Source organism: Lissotriton helveticus, chromosome 9 (assembly GCF_964261635.1).
Source record: "Lissotriton helveticus chromosome 9, aLisHel1.1, whole genome shotgun sequence".
NCBI classification, from domain to species: domain Eukaryota; kingdom Metazoa; phylum Chordata; class Amphibia; order Caudata; family Salamandridae; genus Lissotriton; species Lissotriton helveticus.
The window spans coordinates 556,821,433-556,840,531 of record NC_136070.1 but is presented as its reverse complement, the minus strand read 5'-3'; the positions used below and the strand labels follow the sequence as shown (position 1 = coordinate 556,840,531).

At 40.5% G+C, this 19,099-nt stretch overlaps 1 protein-coding gene across 1 annotated transcript in view; it reads left to right on the top strand.

The window, feature by feature from the left end:
• Positions 1-18,201, top strand: part of ATL3 (atlastin GTPase 3) — a 264,191-nt gene extending 245,990 nt beyond the window's left edge. Inside the window, exon 13 of the mRNA XM_078660453.1 lies at positions 14,823-18,201. Coding sequence (XP_078516579.1) covers positions 14,823-14,915 — 93 coding nt within the window. The 3' untranslated portion in view covers positions 14,916-18,201. The remainder of the gene's footprint in view (positions 1-14,822) is intronic.
• The last annotated feature ends 898 nt before the right edge of the window (positions 18,202-19,099 follow it).

The following is a 19,099-nucleotide window of genomic DNA, read 5'->3' as shown; positions in this document are numbered from 1 at the left end:
CTAATCGCTCTACAGGCTCTTTTTGCATAATTTTTATTGACACGGTTTTCTTCTTTTAACCATATGCAACAGGCCATTGTGTGGTAGTTTCAGGACTCTTGTAATGTATGCTAGCCTCTCCCTTTGGACAGATATGATGTTTAATGTAATGCACAACACCACCATCCAGTCAAAAATCTTGGAATCAGGAGGCCCTCCTGCCCGACTCACTTTATTACACCCCCTAGTATCATTTGAACAGCACTGTACACACAAATTATTTTCTATTGCAGGATAGTTGTAGTAATACACGCAGGGTTTTGTGTGTTGTAGTGATTGCAATAAGTATGAGTTTGGGTACACAGAATAATTTTACGAGTTCACATAATATTTTTATGAAAAGAACAAATCAAAGCTATTCATTTTACAACCTGATTACTATTGAAATTGCAAACCACGGTTTAGTCAGTCAACCTTTTGAAAATATTATCTAGTTCTAAACCTTCAAGCTATAGAAGTGCAGCATTAATAACACAAGCATTTGCAATGCAATAGGTCTCACATTTGTGAGAGTTTAAGCTATTAGCATTGTAAATGACAATGCCTTTTATTTATGTTTTTAAAACAAACACATAAATAAAAGACATTGTCATTTACAATGCCAATAGCTCAAACTCACGTAAATGCGAGACTTATTGCATTGCAAATGCTTGTGTTTTAATTGTCAGGGATGAATTAGACATGCAGGTCACGTGGCAAGGAGGACCTGAGAGTTTAAGTTCCGCTGGGGACAGGTCCTTCAAGATCTGTGAGTAGCCTGCGCTAGCTGGCGTTCCTGTGTTGGGACCCAGACTTGGAGTGTCGGGTAAGAAAATATTCTAAGATCTGTAACGTTTATGCTGTGCAGACTAAACTAGTAAAAGTGACTCATTTTGCACAAGTTTGCTGCTGTGCTTCTTCGGCACAGTTCTGAAACATTTGCCTGTAACAAACTTATACTACTGCAAGAAGTTTTACTAGGTTGAAAAATTAAAATGAATTGAGGTTATGTTGGCTGTCATATCTGAAATGGATGCTTTCACAGTCAATACACTGTATGCAAATATTCACATCTAGATTACGATGAAAATCTGTCTTTGTCCATTCACACTTCATTTCCATACTAAGGCTGGCAGTAACCCCAGCTCACTCAGCGCCTCCTTACCATGATGATGGTTAAAGAGCAAAAGCGCTTGAGTTGATTTTACTGCTGCGAAAGTATGCCTTGAAATAAAAATAAAAAATGGAGAAATAAAAGTGAGTGCGACCCTTTCTCCGAGATGTGGGTCTCCGGCTACCGCCTAGTTAAGAAAAAGAGTGGAGGCAATTCAAACCAGCATTGGCATAGCTAATAGGTCTCGCCTTTGGGACATTAAAAGTATTTAATTATGCAGCACAATATCCTTGGTGCAACATCAACTGTTGCATGGCTGAACACTTCTAATGTCCCAAAGGCGAGAACTATTGGCTATGCCAATGCTTGTTTTTGTGTTCTCAACACCTCCCCCTCCCCAACTCTACCGCCTCCATCTTTCACCTGCCTTGTCATCGCAGAGATCTCCCTCATTACTAAGTAGCTCTTCCTCTTGGTCAGTTTGTCTGCTTTGGTCATATACCACCACAGCATGTTTCATGTCTTTGTCTGCTTCTTCCTTCATAGTAAGGTTGTTGTCATCAACAGACATATGTAATTTAAAGAAAATGAATAAAGGCAGAAGAAATGTGGAGAATAAAGAGAAAAAGGCCACCTCTAATACTCCTCTAACGAAAACGCACAGGAAGGAGAAGTAACCAGGAAAGAACCACTGACCATAAACATAGTGCACCAAACAAAATTTCACTACTTTATGTGGACGATATTTCCTAAAATAGTTTGGAGTCTCTAAAAGAAGTACTACTGTAGCCCCTGCCCCCAGACCCACTTCTTCAACCAGTACGTTACCTCCTTCCTTTCACAGTTTTCTTTAAAAGTGAGGTCAAAGTTTACAATTATGGGTGATCTAACAATGAATACGAAGCAAGAAGAGAAGGCAGTGATACCTCTGGAGACTTTGCTATTGGTGAATGAGAAGCATAGTCTGCGGATGCTTCTTCAGTTGAGGGAACGGTATTTGTGGCATTGAGGGTTAAAGCTGTTGTTGTCCCATTTCTATACCATTATTTTGAGATGTACTGTGCTTTTTCTACGGATGTTGACAATTTTTCTCGGAATTAGCAAGCAGTAGAGCAGACTCTACCTAGTGTCTGAAGTAGTTCCACACTCAATCCTAAGCCAGCACCTATTCTAAAGGTTGTGGTCAGGAGAACTAACAATACAATTTGCTGTCATCGTTTCCACCACATAGGGATTAAATAAGGTGTGATGGGTTGAGGAAGAAAATATTCCACATTGGTCTTCTCCAGCATGATGGCTTCAAATTCAACATTCTTTCTTCTAAATGTCAGGAGTTGTGGGAGAACATACAGCATTTAAATTCCCTCTTTCCTTGCAAGCAGATGTAAGAGCTTTTATAAAAATGGACTCGCGGTCCTCTAATCACGCTTTAGAAGCAGCCGTGGACCTGGCAGATGCTACTTTTTGGTGATAACTCAGGGGACCAATCCTAAGTGTTTGAGGTTGATTAGGTACAGAGTCCAGATACGCGGGTTATGTTGGACGTGCTTTAAGTAGGGCAGAGTTTCTTAGAATTCAGCTTAATGAAGCAATCCCTTAAACAGTATTCAGCTATAGTAAGAGTGCACTGTCCCAGAGAAAATGCTTAGATGTACACACTAAGCCAGAGGCATTGGGCGCTAATTTTCAATTGACTTGCAATCATTCTGATACTTAGAAGTAGGTAAAGAGGCAAATTCTGCTGTAGAGTTCACAAGGAATAAGGAGTGCGAGAAATTAGCCAATCATTGCTTGCCTCTTCTTAAGTAGACTTGTTGCGGGAAATATCAGTCTGTTCCCAGAGCTATGGCGAAGACTGACTTTCAGGAAAAATGGTTTCACAAGGGCATAACCCAGGGGGCATGTTGCTAAAGCACAAAGGGGCACAGTGAATGCAATTAAATGTAAAAAGAGTACCAACAGAATAGCTGCAGGTAAACAGACATAATGTCATGATCTTTTTTCTTGTGATGTAGTCTCCGGTTTGCATTTGCTGTGATTAATACAACTAACTATAAACAGCATAGGGCATTATTTGAGGGTATTTGCACCTCTTGCTTTGCCAGATAAACTCGGGCTGATAACTAAAAAGGATGTGCCTACTACTTGATAAGCTGCTTAGTACGCTCATTGCTTCTAGTTTTAAAGGATGCCAGATTGAGTGTATTTGCATGGTTTTCTCATTTACCAAATTTGGTCTGTATGTGTGCACAGTTGGTATGAAATGTAAATCTGTTTTTAGAAGTTTTTGGCGTCTCGCTACTTGTATGCCTGGTTCTCTTTTTCTCCTGAGACATTGGAGGACCTGGCTAAAGACTAACCTAATAAAGCATTCATAGCATAAGTGGATACTAGGCACAGGTCGCACTGACTGGTATCTATCTATATGTGCCCTTAGGATTTTCTCACCACAGTCCTTTTCTTTAGCTGCTCATTATTGAAAATTCTTTCCATAAATGTTTTTTCACGTTTGTTTGCCTTTCTATTTTTGTTTCAGTCGTGATTTCCATGCTCTATTCCTTTCCTATGTCATTAGATATGTGATTAAATACTGATTGCAAACAGTAGTGGTTGTAGCTCCCTTAAGCTAAATCGCCAGATTGTCTGGAGTGTCTGTTGCCATACCAATTCCTGGTTTGTGTTCTCTATGGTTTGCTTTTCATATTTTTCCTTTAACAGACTGCTTCACTGGTGCTCCATCTTTTGATTTGCTGACCCTCAGTTCTCTGGAATTTGTTGCTTGGAATGGGAAAAAGAGCAGAAACATTAGCTGTGTGTGCCTATTTGTTGGTCCTCTTGACAGTGTCATTTGTTCTTTCAAGATACTTTGTTCTGGCAACTGGAGAAGAGCTCTGGGACCTGCAATCTGCTTTGTAGAGTATTTTCTTCATCCACTTACTCCTAGACAGCCCTTAGGTGAACCCTGCCTCCAGTCTTTAGTCTACACAGTTCAACCGTGGTACAGATTCAACCCACTCGTCTTTCTAAATCTACTGGTTTCATGCCAATGTTTTGCCCCTTGTTCAATGACACCATCACAGCTGGGTTCTTCCTCTTCATCTATTATGACAAGATGGTCTTGATGAGCTGGAGGTCCTCCGCTTCTTCTCCTGCCCGCTGCAACTAAGGTTCTGGTGCCAGAATTGCAATATTTAACATCCAAAAGAACAAGTATTCTATTGATGCCCGTTGTCAGCTAGGTGGTCTTAAGAACAGTTTTTCTTCTTCTCTACCTTTGTATGTTGAAATATTGACAGCCAAATTAAATTGCTATTAGTCTGCTTTAATACCATTTGGATTCCACATAGTCAGTAGTGGCCTCGGCAACTCATACAAGAATAGGTATCTTTTGACGCTTCTCCTTGGACAAGGAGATTACATTCTTGGGTGCATGTGGCAAACTAAAATGATTCTCTGCCCGTTACTTAATGGTGCCACTGCTTGATGCATGAATTTGGAAGTTAATGTTTGCTGACAAGTCTTCTATCCTCTCCATATTCCTTAGTCGGCTTCTTTATAATTATATGAAAGCCTCTGCATCTCCCTTTTGTAACTGCCTTCCAATGTCTTCTTATGGAAACAAGTGCCTAACGGCAGGCAGACCAGAAAGGTACGAGCCCTTCAAAGAATTTACTAACTTCTGTAGCTTCTAAACAGCAATGGTAGCAGGTCTGGGATATGTCCTTCAGATTGTGGCTTTGGATAGTTGTGTGGCCGAGAGTATTGCCACCCTACTCTCATCCATCCGTTTCAGAATGAGAACTATTGACCTCTAGTTGTAGCACACTTTGTAGACCTCAAGAAAAAGTAGGTAAGCACTATGAAATGCTGTTATACAATGCAGTACTATCACCTGCTACCCTATGACTGATGAGAGATTTGCCTTCAGGCTTCCTTTTCCTTCTCACACCCCTTCGTTCTACTCCTGTTGGTTCTCCTGATATGATATGAAGGGTATTTGTAGAGCGCAGCGAATGCCTGAAGGGGTCACAGCGCTAAGGTCGCAGTTGTAAATGTACACCACTCTGTATCAAACACATCGTCTATAGCAAAATTATTATTTATTTTTAACTATTATTATTTATTATACATATTTATGTGTAGAGACCCAGAGCTGCTGAAGCAGAGAGACAGTTTCTTGGACAAGGCGAATTCAGGTTCTTATTTCAGTTTCTTGGCATGAGCAATATAGGGTTGTGCATAACCGAGACCTAAATAATCGTAGTAATAAAGCCTCTCATAAAGTGCATGGCTGCTTTTAATGAAGTGTCCCAGCACTAGGATGCTAGTTACAGCTACCAGAGTTGCACTTAGAGAAGGTTCTCACTAGATCCAAACAATCAGGTTTTCCTAAAGATCCCCTCAGAGGGGGCAAGCTGGAGTTCTAACAGTAGTGAGTTCCAGATTTTAGGGGCCAAATAACTGAAAGCACAACCACCAATTCTAGCTTTTTTAAATCTTGGAGCCATGGCCTATTTGGCAGCGACCGACCTAAGATTTCACGTTGGACTGTAGGAGGTAATCATAGCCTGTACATTGGCTGGGCTGTGACTGGACAATGCCTTATAGCAATAACAGAGAGCCTTGAAAGTGATTCACTGTTTCACCGGCAGCCAGTGATGCTTCTTTAGTGCGGAAGCTAGTTTTGGAAGGCCAATCATAGTCTGAGCAGTTGCATTCTACACCTGTTGCCGGCTATTAAATCGCGTTAGGGTGACACCGAAGCAAAGAATATTGCAGTAGTATGAACAGGATATAACCAGAGCCTGGATTACAGTTTTGAGAGCAGAATCTGGGAGACGATGGAGAACTTTTTTAAAGGATCTCAAAATCACGAAGCACTTTACTGCAAGGGCACTAATTTGGGCCTCAAAAGCGTGGTCTTCATTAAACCAGAAGCCCAGGTACTTCACCGTGGGCTGGGGAGATGGTAAATGGCCAAAATTATCTAGCCACCGGGCATAGGACCAGACGTTGAGGTGCTTATGGTCCATCCACGAAGCAACATCTGATTGACACGCCTGTAGTGAGGAAGCCATCTGTTCACTGCTGTGAGGCACGGTGATGACAAACTGAGTGTCGTCAGCATATGAAATTATGGTAAACCCATGCTGCTTAATGACCTCTGCCAGAGAGCTGATATAAACATTAAAAACGTGAGACTCCCTGATGATCCCTGAAGTACTCCTTGCTGCAGTGAGCGAATCGATGATTGAAATGGCTTTTGTGTCACCTGAAAAGTACGTTCATACGGAAAGGAGATCGGCCACAGCACTGCATTGCCACTAGTGCCACTGCTCCAAAAACTTTATAAAAATATAATGGGATTGAGAGTCCAGTGCGGCAGTGAGGTTGAGCACATGAATAGCTGCTGTATTACCCCCATCCATAATCTGTCTTCTTCATTTGGGGTTTTGTATAACCTTTTACACCGGTCACAATTTTTTTAAACTTTGCTCATGCAATTTGCACTTATTACTTAAAATAAACTCAATTCGGATGAATTGAGCGCAACAACTTAATACTGGTTGTTACTTAATAGTTCTTCAGATTAAATCTCGACAGTTATTTTCTGTCATATTATATTTTCTTTGTGTATGAGTTCTATTTGAATGCCTGTAACTTTGTGTTAGATACCCATGTTCACATGGACCTTTGGGTCACACTTGTTTCAGAAAAATGCATCATTGTGCTAAGCAAGTTCGCATTTGCTGAATTTCTTTTTCTCTCTATAATAGTCAACTTGAACAGAGGAAAAGACTATGTTGCAGCACCTTAAAACTGTAACCTCTTAGATTTGGGAGCTTTAAACCATTTTTATTTCACGAGGGAAAAATTAAAATAAGGGTTCCTTCTAGGTGAAGACTTCATTGGGTCAAAATAGATGCACTTCTCCTTTAAACAAGGCAGCAGCTTTCATCTCCCAGCATGCACTGAAGTGGCAGTTTGCCTGACAGTTTCAGTTCTTTTGGAGGGATATGTATGCGTTTGTAACGGTAAAGAACAGGGATGAATCCCTGTGCAGGTATCACTATTCCTGTGGCAGTTGCCAAAATTAGTAAAACAATTTGTCAACCAAAACCTTTAAAAACACAAGATTGACCAATAAATGTTCTTTGCTTATAATTATATTGACCATTTGACATTTAAACAAAAATGCATGAACATAAACTTCAAATACAGATTATTTGTACATAAACATTTCAAGTGGATACGATCTCCACTTCTGCTTTCAAAATTAAAAAAAACAATTTGCAGTATACTATGAATATTGTAGACAATAGCTCTGTTGTAAAAAAAGTTTAGCAGATTTGTGGGGAATCAGCCCAATGCATTTCGGGACCTCGTGGTCCCTTCGTTAGGGGCACATCTGTAAACAAATAAATAAAACACTGTTGTGTAATATGTATGCGGAGGAGGTTGTCTCAACAACACTTTTAATTGAAGGTGACAGTTAATGATGCCCAAATGTAACTTGTGATTTAAAACTGTTGTTGTGGTACATGCAAAAATGACATGCAAAAGGGTAAAAGTTGTTAAAACCTAAGGAGTTCAAGATGGTGATGTCATCACTCGCTATGGTTGATGTGAAAAAGGTGTATATTTACAACCTTGTTACTGTGCGGTATTAGTAATATGATTTGGTTAAAAGTGTAATATGATTTGGTTAAAAGTGTAAGAGCACGAGGATAGTGTGCATAACAAAAGAAAGTACCTGCTACTAAATGTATCCAAACTGTCCATATTGATAAAGGTTCACGAAAATGGCTAGCAAGAAAAGTCTGTAATTGTAAGAAACCTAACGTTACAGGAAGCCTGTATAGAATAATGCACCACACCCGATGTGCAAACAATGTCCTAATCTTACCAAAGATTGCCCTCTATAGCTCGTGGGCGGATAGAAGATATGGACGCCTGTGAATGTAAAGACATGCGTCCTGTAATAATCATTGCAAATGTCATTGAGTAGTAATATAATAATATAATGGACAAGCGCTTACCTGTCACAGGAACAGGTAATGCGGGGAAATGAGGATATGGAAGGCAGTAACTGAAAACCATGGCAACGCACAACATTATACCTAAAGTATCCTCACATTAAAACCAAAATGTCAAAATTCTGTTTAATGCAATGTGGGCTTACCGAAAAACACCAAAACGCGGCGTGCTTCTGGAAATGTACCGGTCCAAACCAATGATGCCTCGCTCAAAGTTCGCGCCCGTACTAGCGATAAAAAATAGGACTGTCAATTCAAGGTATAAATGACAGACTACTCATTTAAACGACCCGCGATTAAAATAAGACTGCTGTCTCAATGTGTCGACGACGAACGACTCATTTAAACGTCCCATTTGGAGTGCGTACATACCAAAATAGACCTGGTCTATTCTTTGGTGATAATAGTGAGGCTATTACCACACACACACGTGGCGTGCTAAATATATCAACAATGAAAGAATAAAAAACAAAAAACGAAACTCAATAAACAAAACTGAGAAGCTGACTAACCGATCGTTCGAGAAGAACCTATAACAGAAAGTGGTGCATTGATATATACTCAATAAAGTTATGTGATCAAGGAGATACAAAAAATGTGCGTCAAGTGTGTGCACAATGCCGTACATAATGGAGTTAATAAAATCCCTTCACAAAAAATGGATAGTAGCGTAAAGCATGCAGAAATGCAAGAGCAACCAAGCTTGATGTTATGTGTGTAGATGTCTAGCCCCTAACGTAATCCATGATGTGTATAGATGTTAAATAAAGAGAATGACTACCATTATATAACTGTCTGCAAACTTAGAATTGTGTGTCCCCCTATAGCACAGACATGTTCTTACATGATACATTTTCTTATAATCAACAAGCTTATTGTATATGTTACAATAGTTGTGACACTGTAAATAACCTTGAAGGGTACAGTTAGAAAACCTGGGTATACATTCACTGAACATCATGAAATAGACCGTGACCATTGTTTATAAGAAAATAAATGGATGGTACATTTGACGCGAATAAACAAATGTTGGGTGTAAAAAAGTAACTGATTACATAATTCATGAAGTTGTGCCATGAGAAAAACCTTGCGTCTTCTTACACTGTGAGTCATCAAAATGCGAAGCATGCCCTATGTTGAAACCTTAGAATAATTGCATGAATTGATGTACCAAAAACATATTATGCGAAATCGATGATCTGTACAATAAAATCGGAACTACACTGTCGGCTTTAAAGAAAATAACTATAATCGACTCGTTCATTTAGTCCTTTGGGAAATGTTGTGCCTAAATACTCTATCCAGTAGATCTCTCTCTGTAACAGTCTGTTATGGTTGTCAACACCCTCTACGCATTTTACTACCTCAATGACCTGACTGCGTATTTGCAAAATGCTGTGCTTAGCCTCATGCAAATGTGTGGCTACACTAGAAGTTGTGCTATGTTTGCGTATCGTGCTTTTGTGTTCCGTTAATCTTAATTTACATTTTCGTTCTGTTTTGCCAACATATGTTAAGCCGCAAGGGCATTTAAGGCAGTAAACAACATTGGTTGCGTTACAATCCGCTAAATCACGCAATTTTATTTGTTTCCCTGAATGTGGATGTGTTAAGTGTTGACCAACAATCATGTTGCTGCAGTGGGTGCAGTTGTGGCACCGTCCCATGCCTTTATATTGTTCTTGAGATGTGGATTTGGGTGGCTTAGCCTCATGCAAATGTGTGGCTACACTAGAAGTTGTGCTATGTGTGTGTATCGTGCTTTTGAGTTCCGTTAATCTTAATTTAAATTTTCGTTCTGTTTTGCCAACATATGTTAAGCCGCAAGGGCATTTAAGGCAGTAAACAACATTGGTTGTGTTACAACCCGCTAAATGACGCAATTTTATTTGTTTCCCTGAATGTGGATGTGTTAAGTGTTGACCAACAATCATGTTGCTGCATTGGGTGCAGTTTTGGCACCGTCCCATGCCTTTATATTGTTCTTGAGATGTGGATTTGGGTGGCGAGATTAATTCTTGCAAATTTTTTCCGCGAGTGTTCCCAAAAGTTGGTTTGTCGTGAAACAACCCCTCGAAATCTGGTTCTGCCTCTAATAGATCCCATCTTCTTCTGGTGATTTGTTGGATTTGTTTGGAACTTGTAGAGTATCTAGATACATATGTAGGAATAACAAGCCATTACTGATAGGATTATAGACAACCGGGGAGATGGAAGGATTGCTTATGATTTCGGAGAGGATTAATGATGCAGAACAAGGAGTTGCAATTTCGTCCTACTTCGTAAGATCCTCACTGATAGTCATGAACGTAGGATGGAATAGAACTCTTATCCCTTTAAGTGGATGTCCATATTCACAAGCAAATCTTGAAGAAACATCATGTGAATGCCAAAGCAAGGTCAAGCAAACACATTATTCAGTGCTGCTTGATCGACTACAGTGTTGCCCTGGCATACTCATTCGAACAGTAATGTTTAGTGAATGTATGAGCAGAGTTCTACGAGGCTTCTTTATAAATATCTTTCTTAGAGGGACATTTCTCAACCATAAATAACAAAGCGAGAGAGTAAGGGATTTTACACTTTATCAATGTGAGTTTGAGAACTCCTGGTCCCCAGAATTACTTACAAAAACAATAAAGGAGTATCCACTCAAAAATAGAGAGAACGTAAAAATGTGTTCCTCTGGATAGGGGCTAGGGTGCTCAGTTCAGCACCATGTGCCTCAGCCTGTTTTTGGATAATACATATCCTTTTAGAAGACCCCTCACTCACCAACCTAGTTGGTGACATGCTTCATCATTGGGGTCCCACCCCATAGGCCGAGTGCCTATAGGGTGTGCTGCGACACCTGATTACAGTGGAGCTGGTTCGTTTTTTTCTTTTATATGTACAAGACGATCAAACAAGTGGTTTAAAAAGGGCCAACACTACTCACTGCAAGTAATTTATTCTTGAGTGCTTGAACCCTTAATTAAAAACGTGTTGCACCTATGCCTAATTAGGTAGGCTTCGGTGATAAAATTAGTGTTTGATAAAAATAGCTAAGTGTGCTATGTGAAGTGTGGTAAATAATAAAATTTAAAAGGGTCTACATGTTTCAACCATCATATCATTAATTGGTTTTCGTCAGGACCATGTGACTGAACTGGGTGGTCCACACACGCTAAGGTGCGTCCTGCCCTAGTCCAGATTAGAGTGCACAAATTGTGGACTCGTGTAAAATAAGTGCTTATTCTTTTGTTCAAAGAAAAAACGCTTCTTTGCGGTACTCCTCGGGGCACCACCAGCCGGAACCAAGTAGGTTTACCGCCTGATGAACAGAAGCAGCAAGAGACGGACTCTTGCCGTCTTGGAAGTGCAGGTGCCCATGAAGCGGCAATACCGCAAAGAAGCGTTTTTTCTTTGAACAAAAGAATAAGCACTTATTTTACACGAGTCCACAATTTGTGCACTCTAATCTGGACTAGGGCAGGACGCACCTTAGCGTGTGTGGACCACCCAGTTCAGTCACATGGTCCTGACGAAAACCAATTAATGATATGATGGTTGAAACATGTAGACCCTTTTAAATTTTATTATTTACCACACTTCACATAGCACACTTAGCTATTTTTATCAAACACTAATTTTATCACCGAAGCCTACCTAATTAGGCATAGGTGCAACACGTTTTTAATTAAGGGTTCAAGCACTCAAGAATAAATTACTTGCAGTGAGTAGTGTTGGCCCTTTTTAAACCACTTGTTTGATCGTCTTGTACATATAAAAGAAAAAAACGAACCAGCTCCACTGTAATCAGGTGTCGCAGCACACCCTATAGGCACTCGGCCTATGGGGTGGGACCCCAATGATGAAGCATGTCACCAACTAGGTTGGTGAGTGAGGGGTCTTCTAAAAGGATATGTATTATCCAAAAACAGGCTGAGGCACATGGTGCTGAACTGAGCACCCTAGCCCCTATCCAGAGGAACACATTTTTACGTTCTCTCTATTTTTGAGTGGATACTCCTTTATTGTTTTTGTAAACATTTCTCAACCAAGCATCAATAGCTCAATTTTCTCGTGTGGACTTTGTCTTCCTCTACCAGGTAGTAGCTTGTTTGTGTGTTGGTAAGAGGATTTTCATGAACCTATCCACCTAACTATGGTGTGCTTAATGGTAGTCAACCCAATGTGGAGCAGTCTGTAGTTGATAAAGAAGATAAGTCTTCGTACATCATTTGTTCTATCTAAATACAATTTAAAAACTCTAATAACGTCCAGTGATTGAAGAGATTTGTGTGCAGGGAGGTTTCTTCTCCATCTAGAGAATGGATACATTACTTAATTGAAATTCTGATTAACCTTTGAGGAGGGCTAAAAATGATCTGACTTGTTCTTTGTCTTTGGGAATAGGTGCTTCCACCTTGAATTGGCTAAGTTCCTCTTAGACTGGAAACACTCGCCTCAAATGGTATGGCAATAGCAAACTGTTCCCTCTTTGAGCTAGCACATATCCTTGCTGATCGGCAACCCAGAATTTTGCAACCTACTCAAAACCATCAAGGATACATTGTCATGATCTGTTCTGTTCTTCTCATGCACCAAAATATTTTCCTAGGAGAAATCTAACCTGTTCCACAACTTATAGCACCTTCTCCATGACCCCTTAACGGACCAAAGCTGTACCAAAAGACAATCTCTTAAATTGTAATTCCCCAAAAGGAGCTACAAATTGTCAAATGTCTGAAGTAGTCTTGTAAAAACAACATGGTTATATACGGAAGATAAATCCATAACACTAAAAAAAAATTCTCCTCTCCCAAAACTAGCAAAGCCTAAAGTGTTAGGTAGTGGTTCTCTATCAACCCATATGTTCCTCTTGAGGAGTAGGACGTCAACACACAGCCTTCCACTTTCCCAGCTTTAGCTGTCATGACCACTGGCACAAGCCATTTTGAAGCCTCCTTGAACCCCCCTCTTTCTTCAGTTACAGACTTTTTTTTTTATGGGTCATGCACAAGATTAGTATCTTTCCATACTTTTGCGCTCTGTGTCTGTTTAATCTTGTGCTCAAAACCTTTTAATAGGCTGAATCTATCCTTGAAGTCATTGCAAAGCTTTTCAGTTATATCTTCATCTTAAAGTGTGAGACTAGCATCGCCTGCTTGGGAGAATTTGGATCAATATTAATTTTTGTTGCCATCAGGTTAACAATTTATCCCTTCTTTTTACCACTTAAATCTTATCTATAGTTTCCCTTCACTTGAGATTTTTTTCCTTAGAGTTAATCAAAGTAAATCCGTCATGAATTTCCCATAGTCTCCCTGATTGATGTCTGGTTTCTCAAAGGTTATTTCTCACCGCCAAATACATTTTTCGATGCTCCACCAATCAAGATGTATGGTGATCTAAAATCCACCAGCACAATCACTTTCTTCCTATTTAGCTCAATCTGGCATAACCACCTTCTCAAGCACGCCTTTTTTCATTTACTTCCAATATTTTGTTCTTCACGCTTGTTTCAACATTATCAAGCTATTAAACTAGTTACCTTTTTTGCCACAGTGAAAACATTTAAACCTAACTTGAACCACCACTATTACTCTCTTTTTTGTGTTCTGTATTTATTCTGTGTTGCTTCTATAACCTTCCTACTTGTCACCACACTTTTTACTTCATTCGCAGTCCCTTCATCAATATACCTCATTGCATTATTCTAACCTGAAGGATGCTCAGTCCCCTCAACTATGACCCTTCCTTCAAATTATTAATGTTTTAAAAGGATTTCTTGATCCCTCAGGTTATTTGTACATCTCAGCAAATGGTCCTTTTTTAAAAATTCTTCCCATGAGTATGGAGGAAGTCGGCTGAGCTTATGAGTACTAGATTCTCCCCAAGGTAAATGTTGTACTGGTTGCCATAGTCCACTTGCTATAGATGATCTCTCCTGCAAACCAGCTGTTCATTTTTGTTGTATGTAAAAACAAGCATGGTGAGCTGTGGGAACAATAGGGACAGAACCTAAAGACATGGCTATATTGGCCACACTTTTCTTTAGCTATGCATAGAATGTTCAATCATCAGTCCTGCATCCTAGGCATAGTAGGACCCTTTTGGAAGAGGATCTGACTCCACCAGTATAAAAGTATTATGGTGAGTAATGTATGCTTTAATTTTATATTGCAGAGGTTCAGAGATCTAGTTTGGGTCCATGGAATGTGTATGCATTACAATACTCGGTAAATAAAGTCTGTTAATCTCTCCCATGTTTCTTGTTTCCTACCCCCTGTATTTGTAAAGCGCTCTGATATCTGCAAAGATCTTGTTCGCGCTATATAAAACTTTCAAAATAAATAAATAAATAGCCAGAAGACTTCACCTGAAGGGTTGAAGTCATTATTTCCTTTCAGCTGCAGTCTCTGGTCATAAGTCTCTGTTGAGAGCTCTCAACACTGTAAACCATCAACTTCAAGGAATACACAATGACATTTCATAGATGGGGTGTTGGGAAGATACCAAGTAGGGCGGGTGATGAGAACTACTTATCAAACAGTATTGATCGAATCATGTGATATATATATATATGTATAGTAGTATGATTACTCTAACAATGGTTGCCCTCATTCGCGCCAAGTGACATTTATTTTTCTGTTCCTTGAATGTTACAGGCTCAAACCCGCTTTAATAACTCTACTCGAGGACAAAGAGCAGGTGACAACACAGCTATCGGAGCACCATCTGAGGGCAAGAAGCGCAAGTGAGAAGTCAGTGGAATGGAAGGGCAAGTCCAGAAGAGTACTGATCTGAACCTACAACGCAGCCTGTGGATACTGTTTTGGGCTCACGAGATGCTGCTTACGTCTTATCCACATAGCATTCGGTGACATCCCTCCTAGTGCTAGTTTTGGTTGGTGCTTGTGCCTGCTTCGCCCAATTTAGTCCACTTCAGCCTTTCTTCTCTTGCACTTTAAACCCTATAAAAAGAAAAAAAGTATTTACATATAAAAAAAATATTACCTTTATACAGTTGTACACTACCGGAAGGTGCCTTTTACAAGAATTGCTGCAGTTTATGGAAGGGAGATGTATTCTTCGAAACGTCTCACGTTGCTGGTTTACATAAGACCATGTGTGGAGTGAGGTCTGCAGAGGGAACACAGTGATCTTAATCGCAGTTTAGCCCTGTTGGCATTTCCACACCACCTTTGACTCTGCCATTGCATGGTCTGTCCCAGTGCAATCACTGTGTGGGAAAAACCAAAAGTGCCTACTATAGCATGTGGTGCAGGCGTAATGTAGGTAATTATTACCACCAGGGGTGTTCCCTACTTAACCATGCCGCCCCGCTAAAAACCTCCTAATTTCTTGATGGCATACGCGGTCTCTGTTAAATGTGGCAGCCTTGTCATTTTTGCGGGTGCAGTGAGGGGACCAAATAAGGACTTACTGGGGACTACCTGTAATTTGTGTATTGGAGGGTGGGGGAGGGGTGGGGTCTAAGGAGAAGGTAACTTGTCAAGTGGTTCTGACTTTCCCGCATTGTCGGAAAGGTCACATTTGCTTTTTGGCACATGCAGCTCCATTTTATGGCACCAACGTTACCTACTTATGTGTGTGTCGGAGAGAAGGGACTGGGGCCTGAATGGCGTTCTCTATAATCTAGGCATGCAGTTCTGCCTTTTGCAAGGTGATGAGTCAATGCTTTTGAATATATGTACCCTGCCTCTTCACACCGCCTCTCAACGGTTTGGTGTCTGTATCATTTTCATATTGAGGTAAATTGAGGCATTGCGTGATGCAGACAGATACATATACACTACACCACACACCTTGACTTCTGAAGTGTCATTTCCACTGCCTTTCGTGTTGTCTTGAACTGTAGAGCTCTTCATGGGCCTTGGAGCCTCTTATTCACCAAATGGTGCCTGCCTGTCATTATTGATGACACACTGTCGCTTCAGATTTATATGATGCCTATTTTTAAAGTGAGATCACTGTTCGACCCCTCACAGGGACTGCCTAACCTGAAAAAAAACATTCCCAATTTCTAGGTCATTTTTTTTAATAAGGATATTGTATGTTTGATGTTTGAATGGCCGTGATTTAGCCTGGTGAAACATGAACTGTTATTTTTGTCTTAAGCGATATTCCGTGCCACATATTAGAATGGCTTTGTTTCCACAAATCCTATTTGCCTTACCAGTCTCCTGCAGAAGGTATCTGTGGGCCCAGCTCTGGGGGCAACGGGGGATCTTCACCCTCTACATCCATTCCTTTGTTTGCTCCTCTTTGAAGAACTTCCCTGCTAGAGTAGATAGGAGTCAATTTCCAAACCATTCTCTTGAAGAATTTTCATGACCTCAGGGTGGTGTGCAAGCTCATCGCCAAGCCAATTTGTAGGCTCTGGCGGCCAATGTCTGAAAGGGAGTTAAGTCTTGTTGCCATTCAGACTTGGCTTGGTTTCAGTGAAGGCCTTATTTAGGAATGAGGAACTAGTTCTGTATCTGCATTCCTTTACTTCTCCTGTGAAGCCTTTACATAAGTAAGAGGAGAGTATATATATTCTACATTCTGTGAAAGACCTTGGCATCTCTCGGGAGATAAGAGAGTTAATTGTTGGATTGTACAGTCATTTACTCGTTGCCACAATTTTAATAGTTTCATTTCACAAACCTCCAATTTGCAAACATCAGATGTTTGGCTGCCAGAGAATTGTTATTGTCAAGAACCGCCAAGACTCGAGGAGCCTTAAAGTCCTGGTAACAAAATCCTTAAACCACAATGAATGCCTGTGCTCGAAGTTCAAAGTCTGTTACACTTGAGACTACTATGTTTAGAATATATTTTCTTTGAGGGATGCACCTGTAAAAACTGTCATGAGGGCTAGCTGTCCTTTCAGGCCGTGCAGCCTGCAGATGGCTCTGCTTTGAGGCCTGTGCCTGTAAGCTATGTGTGTTCTGATGGATGACTCTACTTGGATATCAGAACCCTAAGGGTATGTGGTCTGATCAATGGCTCTGCTTTGAGGCCTGAGCCTGTAAATCAGTGTGTGGTCTGTGCAATGACTTTGATTTGAGGCATAAGCCTGTAAGCTGTCTGTGGTCTGATGGATGGCTCTGCTTTGAGGTCAGAGCCCACAGGGTGTGTGGTCTGTGGTCTGAGCGATGGCTCTGCTTTGAGGCCTGAGCCTGTAAAGCAGTGTGTGGTCTGTGCAGTGGCTCTGCTTTGAGGTCTGAGCCTGTAAGCTGTCTGTGGTCTGATGGATGGCTCTACTTTGAGGTCAGAGCCCACAGGGTGTGTGGTCTGTGGTCTGATTGATGGCTCTGCTTTGAGGTCTGAGCCTGTAAAGCTATGTGTGGTCTTAGGGATAGCGTGCATGACTTGGGGCGGAGGTTGTAAGTTTCTGTACCTGAGGAAGGGCACTGTCGTTGAGTCTGTATAGTGGTACCTGTGTCTGAAAGTAGACCTTGTCTGATGTGTACTTAGAAAGATGCATTGATTGTCTGAAGCGGACCAAACTTGCATGTGTACTCGTGAGGGCCAAAAACTGAAGTCTGTAGGTATCTTGCTGACCATCATTTGGTTAGGTCTAACACTTGAAAGCTCTCTCATCCTTTGGACTAAGGAAATACAAAGACCATTGGAATCCACTTCTTGTGATTATGAGCTGTGTGTAGTTAACACATTGAAAATCATGTTACCATGCAAGAGTCAGGACTTATTATTGGGAACAACGTTATTTCTTTGCTGCTGTATCACCCTAAGTGCAATGCTTTGTTCACTGTGTTTTATACTTCTAACTGACCATTACAGAACAAGAACAGTCTACTATATATTTCTCTGCTCTGCAAATTATTTGCTTGAACGGATATTTTAAATGAACTATACTCCACTTTCCCAAAAACTCCCTGACTCTTGGAAACCTAGTTCTAGGGTCAAGCTGGTAAGCATTTTTAAACTATTGTTGTGTTGGGGAAGATTTGTACAAATATGACCTGTTCATGAAAACCAAATGTCTCGATTGAATAAAGCGCTCTTTGTTACCCAGTTCCGATGTCATTTAGTCTTAACATTAAGTTAATACTTTTCTACGTATATTTCTTCGTTTTTTCCAATGCAAATTTCTAAGAGTTTTTCTGTAGCTATATGTACTCTGTACTGTCACATATGGTAAACAAATCGAAATATTTTGACAGCAGCTAAAAACCACCGTCTTTTCTAATGGACCTGTTTCCCTACGTGCTCCAACGCTGTGGGTCGCACTTAAGGCAAAATTCCAAGCGGGGTGGTAAATTTGAATTTCGCACAAACCCTTGCTTCCGCATGGATTGGAATTGTGAGGTTTGGGGTAAAGCCGCACCCCTGCAGTTTTCCCCTGGTGAAATTGTCATGTTAAATCTGGCGAAATGTACTCAAAATATGTGCCGTATGAGTTGGCTCATGTGGAATAAGGTGCAGAAAACACCAAATTCTTTGTTATTTACTCATTTACAGGGGGGAAATTCAGAAAAGTACTAGAGGTCTTTGCTGCGCGGAGTAAATTTAGCACTGCCGTGGGTGTATTTACTTTTTTGTAGTAAAAACCTCACCTTTTCCTGGCCCACTTGTAATCAGTACCTTTACCATACATCTTCGCCTCTGGCTTTCACACAGCAGTTTTTCTCAGGCTTTTAAAAAAATCTATTTATTGTCACTCCAAGCCATGAATAGACATTGTAATGTAATGAAGCTCAGTATATAGCAGAAAAGACGAAACGGCGGCTCGGTGTGCCAAAATACAGAACGGATCATGTAACTTCAACACCAGACTTTTAAAATTCTCTTTATACAATAAAAAGACAAATAAATTGTTTGCTGCGCACCTCTTGGCTCAAAATCAAATATTTCAAAAGTAGTCACTCCTTAATGTGTTCCTTTTGCTGCCACTGCCTTTTGCCCTCCATGC